Genomic DNA, 16,869 nt, shown 5'->3' on the forward strand with positions numbered 1-16,869 from the left:
TCCTGCCCAGGCTGGCTTTTTTTTTTTTTTAATTTTATTGTGAAAATAGTACAGAGGGGTAAGATAATGAGTACATTTCTTATCAAGCATTGTTGCCTCCTCCTTTGTTTCCCCTTCCCATCTCTTCCCATCTCCCCCCCATCTCCTATCCCTCTCCCCCCTCCCCCACTGTCAAAGTTGTAAAGTTGTTTTTTTTTTTAATTGTGAGAATACCGTACAGAGGGGTTACAATTACATGGACAAGATAACGAGTACATTTCTTATCAAACATTGTTGCCTCCTCTTTGTTTCCCCTTCCCATCCCTTCCCTTAATCCCCCCTCCCCGCACCCCATCCTCCCCCCGCCCCCCACCAAAGTTGTAAAGTTTGTTTTTAGACATAAATCTTTAGACTTGTAAATCTCATTGTTGCAATGGGTCCACCTGTATCCCTATTTAAACGATTTGCCTTTTCCCTTCCCCTTCACAAATTATACCAACATCAAATACAGTGAAAGCAGGGGTCATACCGTGGGGGAGGGCCATACAAAGCAACAAAGAAATCATCTTATAAATATGTTAGAAACAATTGCATGAAAGCAAAAACATTTGAATCCTTATCTTGGGGTTCATTTCACCTAACATCAACTTATCTGACCTTTTCAGCTTGTCTCAGACATATTACTAGTTATTGCAAATAAGGGAAACCATGGGACCTATGTTTCTTTGGGCCTGGCTTACTGCACTTAATATAATTTTTTCCAAGTCTTTCCATTTCTTAACAAATGGGGCAATGTCATTCTTTCTGATAGAGGCATAGAATACCTGGAAATCAAAAAATTAAATCCCCCAACAACAAATCCTCAAAGAAACAACTGCCTGATAAATAAGTGGTCTAAAGACTTAAAGAGAAACTTCTCCAAAGAGGAAAGAAGGATGGCCAATAGACACATGAAGAAATGCGCAACCTCTCTAGCCATAAAAGAAATGCAAATCAAAACAACATTGAGATACCACCTCATCCCAGTTAGAGTGGCTATCATCAAGAACTCTAATAACAACAGATGCTGGAGGGGATGTGGACAGAAGGGAACCCTACTGCATTGTTGGTGGAGTGTAAACTTGTTCAATCACTTTGGAAAGTAGCATGGAGGTTCCTCAAAAGACTCCACATAGAGCTCCCCTATGACCCAGCAATCCCACTTTGGGGCATTTACCCAAATGATCACAAACAAGACCACACTAATGCTACGCTACCAGCACGACTATGTTTATTACAGCATTATTTACCATAGCTAAGATATGGAACCTACCCAGATGCCCCTCAGTAGATGAATGGATCAAGAAAATGTGGTATATATACACTGTGGAATTCTATGTTCGGGCTGGCTTTGAATCATGATTCTCAGATCTTAGCCTCCTGAGTAGCCAGGATTATAGGCATGAGCCACCAGCACCCAGCTTCTGTGGACCTTTCTGCCCAAGCTGGCCTGGAATTGCTGCCCTTCTAATCTGACCCTCCTGTGCAGTTTAGGATTACAAGTGCCAGCAATTGGGGCCTGAGGAGCTGGATTTTTATTGTCTCTCTCCTGTCTAGGATTAAGCATGTACAACTATTTCCAGCTGTGGCTTGAGAAGGGATCTTGCAAACATTATTATCATTTATATTATCATTATTATTATTATTATTATTCCCAGGCTGGCCTCAAACCTCAATCTTCCCATTCTCAGCCTCTCAGGTAGCTCCAATGACAGATGTTAGTCAATGGCACCTGACCAGCTGGGTTTTTATTCAGTGTGCTACCAGTGAAAGAAATGCTGTCTCTATAGCTATACAATGTTTGTAACACCCCTCTGATGTAGGTAGGTAGACTTTATTTTGGGGCTAGATGAACTGATCCTAATGAAGGTATTAGCCAATGCATAGGAAAATCTATGTAATAGAGGATGGTTTCTGAGCTTGATCTTTTGATAATTGGCCCTTTGGGAAGAGTTGAAAATCAATGTTTTGTGACACTGTCATAGAGACTTATAATAATTTTCTAATCTCTTAATAAGTTAATACCACTCGAATATTCTTATTCACTTGTTCACTTATATTCTTATTCACTTAAGACCATCTACAGAAAGGTCTGTGAAAGGTAATTTTGGTAAATTATTATATTTAATACTTGCAAATCACTCAAAAAGGGACATATATTGTATCTTTATCATTTAATAGATCATATTACAGTAGCAAATCTTAAAACCCTTTGTGTTAAATAACTTTTTAGTTTACTCTTGTTTATATACTTGTTAATGAAAACAAATCGTTTAAATAGGGATACAGGTGGACCCATTGCAACAATGAGATGTACAAGTAGTTATGTTGAAAACTTTACAACTTTGGTGGGGGCGGGGGAGGAGGATGGGAAGGGATGGGAAGGGGACACAAAGGAGGAGGCTACAATGCTTGATAAGAAATGTACTCATTATCTTGCCCATGTAATTGTAACCCCTCTATACTGTATTTTCACAATAAAAAAAGAAATGAAATAACATGAATTGTATAACTATATTGTCATTCATAGCTACTCATGAACATTCATCCTGTCCAAAGCAAATATTTAAGTAAATTGATACTGTCTTAATTGTCTGATGTTGAGTAACAACAATACAACAGTAGAGGGCACCAGATACCCATTTGGGCCATATGGTTTGCTTGATAGCTCCTAGATTTTCTGCCTCCCTCTCCAGTTTGTTTTCTCATTCTTATCATTCTTCTTGACTAAAGTAGTTAATATTGACACCATATTATGAATAATAAGCACATTTAGGCATCAATTTGTTTTTTATTTAGTGTACCTTTTGCAGTACTGCATTACAATTTCAGAGGTCCTAGCTAGGCACCCATGGCTCATGCCTGTAATCCTAACTACCAAGAAGGCTGAGACCTGAGGATCATGGCTCATAGCCAACCAGAGCAGGAAAGTCTTTGAGACTTATCTCCAATTAACTATCAGAAAAGCCAGAACTGGAGCTGTGGCTCAAGTGGTAGAGTCCTAGCCTTGAACAAAAGAAAAAGCTCAGGAATAGCTCAGGCCAAGTTCCAGCCCCAGGACCAGTACGCATGCATGCGACGCATGTGCGCGCACACGCGCACGCGCACACACACACACACACACACACACACACACACACACACACACAGACATTTCAGAGGTTCTCTTTAAGGACTTTTGTTTAATAAAATACCATGTATAAAATTAAGACAAAAAATACAGTTATTTTCTTGCCAAAATTATTAGGTATAGACCAGTTTTTAATGCCATATTTCAGAAACTAAAAATTACTTAGACCATACATTGTAAATATGATACATACTTATGTATTTTGTAAAGTAGTAGATTAGGATTTATCAAATACAAGTTTTTTTATGCATTCTGTTTCAGCATCTGTATTGATATTTGTAGATGCATGTATGTATCTATGTATGTGTGTTACATGTACACCATTATCTTTATCTCTGGTTTCAAGCAAAATTCTGCTTTTTTATTTAAAAAAATCATCAGCATTTCTGCTGTTTACATTTTAGCATTAAAATCAGCTAATACAATTACTGGTGTAAATAACTACTTTTAAGTCGATTCAAAGTCACATAATATTACTATAGATTGTACTCAGTGCTCATTCAGGAAAAACATTAAATTATTTTACAAAATTATTTACAAATAAATGAAAAGCGTGACATTGAAAACATTTAATAAGGATTGTTATGAATGGTGACAGTTATTGTCAGTGTTTCATTTATTTTTTGGAATTGGATAAGATACCCACACTATTAATTCCTATAAAGGTCTTTTAAATTTTAGGGGATGAAGCTATGAGGTATTTTAGCAGAACTGATTTAACATAGATTATGTTTAAGTATATAATAATGAACATATGTTATAACAAGGGTATAGGAACATGTTTTTCTCTGAAGAATCTAAATTTTTACTTTTACTTTACTTTTTTTCTTGTTGGGGACCACTGTGCTCTGTGTGTGTGTGTGTGTGTGTACATGTGCATGTGCATGTGTGCACACACATGTATATGCACGCTGAAAAACTCCTTCCAGCTTTGCTGGCTTATCTTGTTGACACAAGATTGCCACCTTCCCATGTTTTCATCTGTATCATATTGGTAATTTTTTTTCTTTTTTCTTTTCTTTTCTTTCTTTCTTTTTTTTTTTGTTTACCATGGGGCTTAAACTGTGGGCCTGGGTGCTGTCCCTCAGCTCTTCAGCTCAAGGCAAGCACTCTGCCACTTGAGCCACAGCAACACTTCCAGTTTTCTGGTGGTTTATTGGAGATAAGAGTCTCTCGGAGTTTCCTTCCTGGGCTGGCTTTAGTTTCCTGCCTGGGCTGGGTATGCTTTAGTATGTAGTGCTATCATTGTTAATAATACTTTCATATTAGACATTTTTATACATTATATATAATTTACTCAAATTAGTGTTAGTAGGTATAAAACATTAAGCATAGTATCTACCATTATATGTTCAGTGTTTGAAAAAAACAGGTATAAAGTACAGCGCTGTGACATGTAAGAGGTCATATACACATGCTTCATCCCATCTTTTTCATTCTTGGTATTATTGTTGTTTTGTCTTCCCTCATCTAGCTGAGTTCTGGATGCATCCCATTTCATGGGTTCCCATCTCATTCCTTTTGCCAGTACTGCTGGTGGATAGATTACATTAAACTTGATTATGTCCTTCCCCTCATTTGGGTAGTAGTTCTCATACTTTATCTCAGAGTCATCCAAGATACTCATTAGACAGATTCTGGCACATACCCAACTCTTCTGACTCAGTTCTGGGAACCCGTGTTTCACAAACATCTCTGGTTATTTTGAGAATATGACTGTTTTAGAGACTCTCTGGCTTCCAGGGTGATATTCAGAAGTCTTGGTTTGGCTTAGTATGCTCTCTGAAGCATTTCTTGCATTCGTCATTTGATTACCTGTGAGTTTCACTAGCATTCATCCTGGGAGGTTTGTCACCATTGTCCTTTTCACATTCTGCTATATCTTGCAGTAGGTGTTACCTCTTCTTTCAAGAGCTCCTCTTATCCAAGGTCAAGTTGACACTTTGCCATTGTGACTGACAGTCCTCCATTATTTCAAGCACCAATTCTTAGGACATTTATTATACCTGAATTTGTTAGATTTGAGTTCTATGACTAGAAAGATCTTTGCTCATTCACTTTTATATTATAAATGGCTCCTACAGACACAGGACTAAATAGGCATATGGGTAAATGTAGAATGAAGAAATTAAATAGAGGAGTGAGATTCAGAAAGTCTTGATTTTTTTTCTCACTGCATATTTGTAACTTTATTTTTATTGTTATTATATTTAAATTTATCATACTGCTTATGCCCCTTGTTGTTTAACAGTAGTGTAGAAATATTTATATTCTATCTCCCTTTAAACATCATTCATCTAACAGAAGTTTATATAAAAGATCTGTTTGAGTAATTTTATAAGTAGTTTTTATCATAGGAGCCACTTGAAATATTTATTGAAGAATGGATACAATTATGCGTGACAAGTGACAGCAGGGAAATTGGAGAGGAGAATGGTCCTGGCATAATCATATACAAAATGGTAGATACCTAAAACTGCATGGCTCTAGAGGGGGAAGTGATTTGATTTGGCCCTGGACGTTACAGGGATTATGGGTTAGAGATGAAGTTGGAGGGGTAGCCACTGATATCTTCTGGAGAATGTTTTGTGTTTTGTGAATATGTCTGAACTTTATCCTCAAGTTATAAAATGTTTTTGATACCACTGAAGCTATAACAAAAAATAGGAAGACAAATGGAGACCAAAGAGAGACTGGATAGTGAGACTTGTGATAATTTTACTTATAGAATAATTGCTTAACAACTTTAATCATTTTATTTATTTATTTTTAATTTTATTTATATATTATTGTAAAGATGCTGTACAGAGGGGTTACAGTTACATGAGTAAGGTAATGGGTACATTTCCTATCGAGCCTTGTTACCCCCTCCTTTGTTTTTCCCTTACCATTTTTACTTTTTTTTTTGTCAGTTATGGGGCTTGAACTCAGGGCCCCAGTGCTATCCCTGAGGTTTTGTGCTCAAGAATAATGCTCTACTACTTTGAGCCACAGCACCACTTCAACTTCAATAATTTTATAAGGGATTTTGTGGGGGGAGGGTGTGTGTGTGTGCGTGTGTATGTATGTATACAGGGGTGGAAGGCTTGAATTCAGAGTCTAGGACTGTCTGTGTGCTTTTTTGCTGCAGGTTGTCCTCTACCATTTGAACCACAACTCTACTTCTGGCTTTTTGGTAGTTAATTGGTGATAAGAATCTCAGGGCCTTTCCTGACTGAGCTGGGTTTGAACCTCAGTTCTCAGATCTCTGCCTTCTGTGTAGCTAGGTTACAAGCTTAAGCCTTGTGCCTAGACATAAATTGTGGTTGTTTATTTTTTATGTATTTTTATTTTTTTAGGTACTCTGGTATTTAAAGTTAGACAAGATAAGGCTGGGAAGGTGGCTTAGTGGTAGAATGCTTACCTTGCATGCATGCGGCCCTGGATTCAATTCCTCAGCACCACATAAGCAGAAAAAGCCAGAAGTTGTGCTGTGGCTCAAGTGATAGAACACTAGCCTTGAGCTGAAGAGCTGAGGGACAGTGCCCAGACCCAGAGTTCAGACCCCACGACTGACAAAAAAAATAAAGTTAGACAAGTAAGATATGGTTTGGCCCTGCTTTTGAAATTATTCCATTGAGTACAAGAAAATATAAATATTTAAAATAACTCAATATAGCAAAAACATAAAGGTGTGTAACACATGGTAGATATAGAATGTTATGGGAGCTGCAGTGTGGGCTAACAGTCCCTGGGAGAATTAGAGTCTTCTCAATTTTACTGAGATAACTGACAAATAAAAATATATTCAAGTTGGGGCTGGGAAGGTGACTCAGTGGTAGAGCACTTGCTTTGCATGCCTGATGCCCTGGGTTTGATTCCTCAGCACCACATAAGCAAAAAGAAAAAAGCCGGGAGTGGCGCTGTGGCTCAAGAGGTAGAGCTCTAGCCTTGAGCTGAAGAGCTGAGGGACAGCGCCCAGGCCCAGAGTTCAGGCCCCACGACTGGTCCCCCTCCCCCCCCCAAAAAATATATATATTCAAGGTATACACTGTTATAATTTGATCTTTTTATACATTGTGAATGACAGAATTGGGCTCTTGATAGAAGAGAAACAATAAGAATGGAGTAAGAGATTTGGGCAAAGGGATAAATAAAAAGATTTATGTATGAGGGACCATAGTTATACTAGAGCCTGTTAAAGCTAGAAAAGTGTTCTGTCAAACTGTAAAGCACCTTGAATCCTGTGCTGAAGGAGTCTATATTTTATTCTCCAGCTTCACTTTCTGGTTATGAAAATAACATATATTGATTATATATAATTTAAGATATATACAAAAATATAAACAGAATGTTCTATAATTCTGTTCCAAATAATTACTACTAACATTTTTGTATCGTATTTTCCTCCAATCTCTCCTCCTATACATATGTATGCATTTAATGTAATCATTAAATAAGTTAAATTAGAAGTCTGTGTGTGTGTGTGTATATATGTGTGTACGAATATGGTTTTATCTTTCTTAACACTGGGTCATGGACATTTTGCCATATGATGTAATATATCCAAAAAACATGATTTGTAGTGCTTTCAATGTTTCTTCTATTATGTGGCTATGCTTAAAATTAATTAACCTATTTCCTGTCAACTGTATAGATTGTTTCCATTTTTAAACAGTGGATGTTGTTTTACTAAACATTTTTGTACGTGAATGTTTGTCTGTATTTCTATTTAGGATAGTATGCTGGAAATAAATTTAGTAGATCTCGCAATAGCAATCATAAGGGCTCAAGCTATTTCGCCAAATTACCATTCCAAAAGGCTGATATTTAAATTCATGCCTTCATTGTGCATGTGTGTGTATGTGTGTGTGTGTGTGTGTGTGTGTGTGTGTGTGTGTCTTTCACTATACTGCTTTTAGTGTTCACTGTTTTCTGTTTGTTAATAGTATCTTATGCGGGGGTTGGGAAGGTGGCTCAGTGGTAGAGCACTTGCCTTGCATGCATGAGGCCCTGGGTTCGATTCCTCAGCACCACATAAGCAGAAAAAGCCAGAAGTGGCGCTGTGGCTCAAGTGGTAGAGCGCTAGCCTTGAGCTGAAGAGCTGAGGGACAGCGCCCAGGCCCAGAGTTCAGGCCCCACGACTGGACCCAAAAAAAAAAAAATAGTATCTTATGGTTATTTTAACTATCGTTCTCCTTGACAAAGAGTTTGACAAAGGTTTTCCCTATGTTTATTGTCTTTCACTGTGAATTGTTCTTGACCTTTACAGTTTCTTTTATATATATATATATATATATATATATATATATATATATATATATATATATATATATATATATATCTGCTTATGTGGAGCTGAGGAATCGAACCCAGGGCCTTATGCATGCAAGGCAAGCACTCTACCACTGAGCCACCTTCCCAGCCCATTTCTTTTTTTTTTTTTGATCATTAGTATTTTTCTTCCTGATTTTAAGGAATATCAATCTTTATGTATTCTATTCTGACACTTTGATTACTATTTCATATTTGCCTTTTAACCCGCTAGAGGGTATGGCAGAGAATTTTCAATATAAGCATACATAGAAAGTATTGTCTCACCTGTTTCCTGATTTACCTTTCAGATATTTAGATTTCCCATATCTCTTAGTAATTTGTGATAGTGGATATGTGTTAGTGGAATGACTTGATTAGATATGTACTTCAGAAAGAACGTCTGTGGCTCTGTGGCTCTCTCTAAAGTGAGATGAGGTGAGGACTAATGAAACCTGCCTGTGGGCAGAGACCTTATCAGAATTATATAGTCAGTGTGAGAGAAAGGACAAGGACTGATTCCTGAAGGTTCCAGAGGTGCATCAGGTTTAGTGGGTGTGTGGAGCGAGCATATGGTAAATAATGGCTGTGGTGGGACATCCATATATAAACAGGGAGGGGGTGACACTGTTCAAAAGGAAATATACTCATCACCTGACTTATAATTGTAAGTGGTAACTGTAACCCTTCTGTATGTCGCCTTTACAATAAAACTTAAAAAAAAATACTGGATTAGTATACCTTCAGTGGATGTCTGGCTGGAATGAGGAAGCCATCTACTTGTAGGTGATAGTTCTAATATGGAGGAAGCATGTTTTAATCAGAGTGGCTGAGAAGTTGTGAGAGTGAGAAGTAAAGTTGGGGGAGAGAGAAGCAGAGGGGGAGAAGCAGAGAGAAAATTCAAAGGCTCATTAGGAGGATATTTTGTATGCTGTAAGATGACTTTTTACTCTGTCCTTCTTTCTTTTTTTCTTTCCCTCCCTCCCTCCCTCCCTCCCTCCCTCCCTGCCTGCCTGCCTGCCTGCCTGCCTGCCTGCCTGCCTGCCTGCCTTCCTTCCTTCCTTCCTTCCTTCCTTCCTTCCTTCCTTCCTTCCTTCCTTCCTTCCTTCCTCCCTCCCTCCCTCTCTCCCTCTCTTTCTCTTTCTTTCCTCTTTCTCTTCCTTTCCTGGTATTGCGCCCTTTCTTCTTTTACTTCCTTCTACTCTCTCCCCTCCCTCCTTTCTTCCCCCTCGATTTCTGCCCTCCCTTCCTTCTTTTCCCTCCTTTCCTTCTCCCTTCCCTCTCCCCTTCCTACTTCTCCCTCTCTCCTGTTACCCCTTCACCATCTCATAGTACTGAGGTTTGAGTTTGGGAGTAGGCAGCTTTATTTTTAAAATAGGGTCTCACGTTTATGCACAGGTCTGTCAGGATTGTCATCTTATTTCAGTGTCCTTTGTGGCTAGGATGAGTGATGCATGCTCAGTATTTTTATAGATTGAGATAGAGGGGTCTTAGAAATATTTTTCCTGGGCTGGATTGAACTGTGATCCACCTAATTGCCATTTCCAGAGAAGCTAGGATTATAAGCGTGAGCTATCACACCTGACCTTAATCTTTCTTGTTATTTACAATCTATATTTCTCAGCTAAAACAACAGGGTCAGATGCTGCAAAGATAATGGAAAGAGGGACCAAAGAGTTGCTATTGAATTAGTCTGCTACCACTACTTTCAGTAAATTTGGGTATAAGGGACAGTAGAGGGTAAGAGACATAGAAGGGTAATGGTCACAGTGATTTTTTTTTTTTTGAGTATCTAAATGAAACAAGATTAGAGCACATATTTTTGTGGATGGAAATGAATCTGTGAACCTGAGAGGTTGACCATAAAAATAGTAAAACAAAGGTCTGGTTAACTCGAAAGGATTGGCTACCATGATAAACAGATTTTTCTTTCAGATGGAGTGGTAATTCTTTCTCAGAAACAGAATTTCCTAAATTATAGAAGCAAATTTTAATCTACTCTATGAGTATGTATGTCTGTATTTTTGGAATTTAATGTACAGATTTATGACTAACCATGAAGTTCTTCTGATTGCAGAAGTTCATGTCTTTTGTATTATATTGATGGACTAACTTCAAGTTACTTTTAGTGATATAAATCCTTATGAAGACAACCTATTGTATACTTTGTTTTTATTATTTATTAATGAATGTTGAAATTAAGCACTCTTAATTGTAACTCTCTTTAAAAAATTTTTGTTGCAGGGGAATTTACCTAAATATTCTCACAACTCCCTGATGGTTCAAGCAATAAAGACAAACTTAACAGACCCGGACATACATGTGCTTTTCTTTGATGTGGAAGCGTTGATTATTCAACTCCTGACTGAGGAAGCCTCTAGGCCGAATACTGCTCTTATTTCCCCTGAGAATTTGCAAAAAGCATCTGGCAGTTCAGACAAAGGGGGCTCTTTTCTAACTGGAAAACGAGCAGCAGTTCTCTTCCAACAAGTGAAAGAAACTATCAAGGAGAACATAAAAGAACACCTACTGGATGAGGAAGAGGAGGATGAGGAGATATTGAGGCAAAGAAGGGAAGAAAGTGACCCTGAATATCGGGCCAGCAAATCCAAGCCATTAACCCTATTAGAGTATAATTTAACTATGGACACTGCGAAATTGTTTATGTCCTGCCTTCATGCCTGGGGTTTAAATGAAGTTTTGGATGAAGTTTGTCTTGATCGCCTTGGAATGCTGAAACCACATTGCTCAGTGTCATTTGGCCTCTTATCGAGAGGAGGTCATATGTCATTGATGCTTCCTGGTTATAATCAGGCTGCTTGTAAACTACTCCATGGGAAGGCAGAAATAGGAAGGAAGCTGTCAACCTCTGAGGGAGTAGGAAAGGGAACTTACAGCGTGTCTCGAGCAGTCACCACCCAACATCTCCTGTCTATCATATCTTTGGCGAATACCTTAATGAGTATGACCAACGCAACTTTCATTGGTGATCATATGAAGAAGGGACCAGCCAGGTGTGATCAGAATAGTTTGATTTTCTTCCTATGTTCCATAAAAGATACCTGTTCTATTTTTCTTATTTATTACTTTTTAAATTATTTTGAGACTATACACTGTCACTATTTTAATGTCATCTCAATGTTTCCCCTTTAAATTTCCCCTTTAAATCTCTTAAAAGAGATCTCCGTGAATTTCTGGTTTAAAACAATACACTCTCTCTCTCTCTCTCTCTCTCTCTCTCTCTCTCTCTCTCTCTCTCTCTCTCTCTTTCTCTCTCTCACACACACACACAGATCCTAAAATTAAAAAAAATTCAGAGTGTGAGAGTTTGTCACATAGACTAGCTTGTGTGCAAGTATAACCTTAAAATGATACTACAAGTGTCAAATGTTTATTTGGTTAGCATGCTTCTTATTGTAAACCATAAGCAATGAATAATGTATGTTTGGTGATTGGCTTCTGGATTTTGCTAGAAGTGTGGTCAGAGTTTTCTAATAGGGAAAGAAAAAACAACTTTTTAAATGTAGGCTATTTTGATGATTGTGGAATGCCATTTCCTATTAACTTTTTACACTGTATGTAGTTGACCATATGAAGAATGTTTTTAGCCTAGAAAATATTTGTGTAGCATCTATATTGTGTTCAGCTTTGTTGTAATTACTTTATGTAGAAAATAATTCATTATTGCCTGTCATCCTTATATAAGGTAGATAGGTTTTTTTATCCTGTTATAATGATAAGAAAACAGACACTTGTCAAAGGTCTGTTACTTGCCAAAGTAACAGTTACTTGCCAAAGGTCTCATAAGTAGTAATTGGTAGAGCCAGAATTCAAATGGAGCCTTAGGGTCCAATATTTTTTAATGCTTTATGGCCTTTTTGATATATTCAGTATTAATACTTTAAAAATTATCGTATTGTTACAAAAATTCATTTGGACCAGTGCTACGCAGTGGGCTGAAATCTCTTCATGCTAATATAGAAGACAGAGGACTGAGAAAAATATTTGCCTGTCAGTTGAATTTGATTGGAGGACTTATAAATATTTCACCAAATATGAGAAAGTAGAAATTAGAAATGAAAATTTTTTACTTGCAAATTGATAATTATGTAATCATTTTACCAAAATCTGAAATGGAAAATAGTAGCAGGTACAAAACCAAAACATTATCATCTTTTGTAACAGAATATTAAAATGTTCTTGTGTGTTTCTTTTCTAAATTCAATTTAATCTAGAAAATCATCTTAAATTGTTTTGGAAATAAGAAAATGTGAAAGTATCTATATCTATATCTATACACATGTATTTTCTTCTTGTTTTTAAAGGCCACCTAGACCAAGCACCCCAGACCTTTCTAAGGCAAAGGGTTCCCCTCCAACTTCCAGTAATATTGTACAAGGACAGATTAAACAAGGTAAAATTATATTTTATTAAGTAATTGACTTGACATTTCAGCTGTAGAACTGAGGAGGCATAGCTAATACATAATCATAATATTTTGTTTGTCTCAGATTATTAAAAGAGAGAAAAGTTGTTATATTCCAGATGTAAATATGGATGATTAAGATGTCAGCCCAAAATAAATCACATTTAGAAATTGATAAGTGAGCATATATCACATAATTTTATTACACAGTCTTTGGCATAATTCTTATGCATTAGGAGTACTTTAATTTGACAACATTAGTGTTTTAATTGTGTGTATCTTGAGCTTAAAAGTTATGTCTTTTTTTATGTGTGTGTAGGGTTAGTACTGGGGCTTGAACTCAGGACCTTATTCTTTTCAGGCAAACACTATCACTTGAACGATGCCCATAGTTCTAAATTATACTTATTTTTAAAGTATACTTATGTAGTTTAACAGGCTAATATATGAGGTATGTATGATAAAAATGAATTTCTGTGTTTAGAATTGAGTCATTCCCCAATACATTGCATTATGTTTGTTCATATTCCAAAATCAGAAAAAAAAATAGCTAACACTAGTGGCTCATGCCTATAGGATCAAAGTTCGAAGCCAGCCCAAGTAAGAAAGGCCAGAAGACCTTCATCTCTAACTATCAAAAAGCTAGAAATGGAGCTGTGGCTCAAGTGATAGAATGCCAACTTTGAGTGAAAAAGCTAATGTACAACATCTAGGGCTTGAATTCAAGCCCTCCTCTCAGCACCAAAAGAGGGGGGAAACAAGGAAACAAAACAGACAAAAATTCTGAGATCTAAAATACTTGTAGCATTTTGGATGTTATTAAATTTGTACAATTTGGCTTTTCTTATCTTAATCTCTGCTTTCTTTTATAGTTGTACCACCGAAGTGTGAATCCCTAAACCTTATGATTTAGTTTTGCCTGTTGAGTTTTACTGTCAATCTTTCAGTATATGTTCTTTTGTATTTGGTTTCTTGTGTGAGATCAGTGTTGTTGCATTTCACTAGTTTGTTCATTTTCATTGCTCTTGAATGAGTACATCACAACTTATTCTTTATTTTTTATTATTAATATTGTTAGCATTAGACCTTTGTCAAGTTGAGGAAATTTTTTTTATATGTCTAGTTTGTTGAATTTTTTAAAAATTGTGAATGAATGTGTTCCTGTTGAAATGATTATGTTTTTCCCTTTTTTTTCTATTAAGACAAATTATATTGATTTTTATTTTAAAACAACTTTGCAGTAGAGACCACACTATGAAAAATTGGCCATGTTATAGATTGTTAAATGCACTTTGTTGAAATTTGTATGAGGTTTATGCAGGAGTTCATGAGGTACTTTGTGTGTAGTAGTTTTCTGATAATGTCTTGGCAATTTTGGCGACGGGATGATGATCCTCATAGAATAGGTTTGAAAGTGATTCCTTTCTTTTTTTTTCTAGAAGGGATTATGTAGATTGATACTGTTTTTCCTTTTTCTTTTGTTTGTCTAATTCATTAGTGAAAGCTTAAAAGCCTGTTCTGTTTTTGTTTTTTTTTTGTGCTAGCCCTGTGGTTTGAATTCTGGTCTGGGCAATATTACTGAGCTTTTTTTGCTCAAGGCTAATGCAGTATCATATGTGCCAAAACTCTTTTGGCTTTTTGGTGTGAGTCATTGGAGATAAGAGTCTCAGACTTGAGGCTGGGAAGGTGGCTCAGTGGTAGAGTGCTTGCCTTGCATGCATGAGGCCCTGGGTTTGATTCCTCAGCACCACATAAGCAAAAAGAAAAAAGCCGGAAGTGGGTCTATGGCTCAAGTGGTAGTGTTAGCCTTGAGCTGAAGAGCTGAGGGACAGCACCCAGGCCCAGAGTTCAGGCCCCACGACTGGACCCCCCCACCCCCCCCCAAAAAAAAAGAGTCTCAGACTTTCCTGCCCAGGCTGGCTTTGATCCCCGTTCTTCAAGTCTTAGCCTCCTGAGTAGTTAGGATTATAGGTGTCAGCCACCTGCGCCCAGTTTATGAGAAGGTTTTTAAGTTCAGATTAAAAGTAAAGCTATTCAAGCCTTTAAAAAAAAATTCTTAGGTGGGCTTTGTGTCAAATTTATCAAGGAAAAATGGTAGGGTTTGAGATTTCAACCATTCTTTATTTCTTTTATTCATAACTTACATTTTTTTCTCTCTACATAAGAATTTCTACTAGATAAACAATTTTATAATGTATTCAAAGAACAGATCGTTTCATTGATTTCTACCTAGTAGGGTTTGTTTCTTTCCTATTTCACAATATGTGCTTTGTTGTTTTATTATTTCTATTTCAAATTTGCTCTTATTTCCTTAATTTTTAAGGAGCAAGCTATGCTGGTTGAATTGAAAATTCTATTTTTCTAAGATGAGGATGCAGTACTACTAATTGCCTTGTGAATATTTTTTAATAGTATCTCACACATTTTGATGTGTTGTGTTTTTATTATTTCTTTAGATTTTTTTCCCCATAGGTGATTTAGTAATAAGGTACTAAAGTTTCCAAATATTTGGAGATTTTTTTAAAGGATTTATGTAGTTTCTAATTCATGGTTAGATAGCATAATTTGAAAGGTTTCAATCTTCTGGATTTTTTCAACTTATTTTACTTATTTAAAAATGGTTATGTTTATGCTATATCATGTTTAAATACATGTATGCAATGATTTATTCAACTAATTAACATATCCATTACTGGATATATACATAATATATGTATATGGTATACATAGTAGAAATCACTGTATATCTATACTCTGAGCAATTTCCAAATGTATAATATATTGTTATTTACTAGTACCACATGGAATATTATATAAATTTTTAAAAATTTATAGAAATTTGTTTCATGGTCCAGAATATTATCTGTCTTGGTGAATACACAGTGTGTACTTTATAATAAAATGTTTATTATGTTGTAGGGTAAAATCAGGTCAAGGTACTCAACAATATTAAAGTTTATTATATACTTCTTGATTTTTCTGCCTTTTTGGCTCTATCAACCAGATAAATGTATTGGAATCTGCCACTATATTCCTTTGTGTGTCTGTTCTTTGATCAATTTTTGCCCATATGTTTTGAATCTTTTATTTAGTACATAAACCTTTGGAACTCTAATTTCTCCTTGATTATTTAAATCATTTTTCATTATGAGATTGCTGTCTTTATGCTTTTCTGTATCTTTTGCTCTGAAATCTACTTGGTTTATAGTATTGTAGCCACTTTAATATTTTTGCTTAGCATTAGCATGACGTATTTTTACCCTAGTTTAATCTGTTTGGGGGATCTTTATATTTAAAGTATGTTTCTTGTAGGCAGCATTTAGTTGAGCCTTGCTTGTGTGTGTGTGTGTGTGTGTGTGTGTGTGTGTGTGTGTGTGTGTGTGTGTGTGTGTGTGTGTGTGTGTGTGTGTGTGTGTGTGTTTAATCCAATCTGACTTGCTTTTTAACTGTGGAACTTAAACCCATTACATTTATGCAGTTGTTTAAATGGGTAGATTATAGACTATCATTCTACTGTTCTCTCTTTTTTCCTTTTTGGCAGTTGTAGGGCTTGAACTCAGGGCCTGGGTGCTGTCTGTGAGCTTTTTTGCTCAAGGCTAGCACTCTACCACTGTGAGCCTTAGCACCATTTCTGGGTTTCTTGTGGTTAATTGAAAATAAGAGTCTTATGGACTTTCTTGCTCAGACTGGCTTCAAACTGCCATCCTCAGATATCAGCCTCCTGAGTAGGTAGGGTTAGGCATGAACTCCTGCTGCCCAGCTCATTCTGCTATTCTTGTCTTTGTTTCAACTGTTTTCTTTTCCTTCTTCTTTTCTTTCTTCCGTGTTTGAGATTAATGATGATTCCATTTGCCTTCTTTGTTGGCTATAAGCTATTCTGTATTATTTTAGTTATTAGATTAGTTCATAGAATGCATCTTTAGTTTATCAGAACAATAACACACTGGTAAAGCATTTATTTAATGTAATAAGATTGGGAATTAACATTGGAAAACACATATGT

The 16,869-nt window shown here is 36.4% G+C and overlaps 1 protein-coding gene across 2 annotated transcripts in view; it reads left to right on the forward strand.

The window, feature by feature from the left end:
• Window positions 1-16,869, forward strand: part of Wdr7 (WD repeat domain 7) — a 286,867-nt gene that overhangs the window by 67,291 nt on the left and 202,707 nt on the right. For both annotated transcript variants that reach the window (XM_042675086.1, XM_042675087.1), the window contains exons 15-16: window positions 10,685-11,454; window positions 12,766-12,854. In XM_042675086.1, coding sequence (XP_042531020.1) covers window positions 10,685-11,454; window positions 12,766-12,854 — 859 coding nt within the window. The remainder of the gene's footprint in view (window positions 1-10,684; window positions 11,455-12,765; window positions 12,855-16,869) is intronic.

Source organism: Dipodomys spectabilis, unplaced genomic scaffold (assembly GCF_019054845.1).
Source record: "Dipodomys spectabilis isolate Male_0828 unplaced genomic scaffold, ASM1905484v1 ptg000024l, whole genome shotgun sequence".
NCBI classification, from domain to species: domain Eukaryota; kingdom Metazoa; phylum Chordata; class Mammalia; order Rodentia; family Heteromyidae; genus Dipodomys; species Dipodomys spectabilis.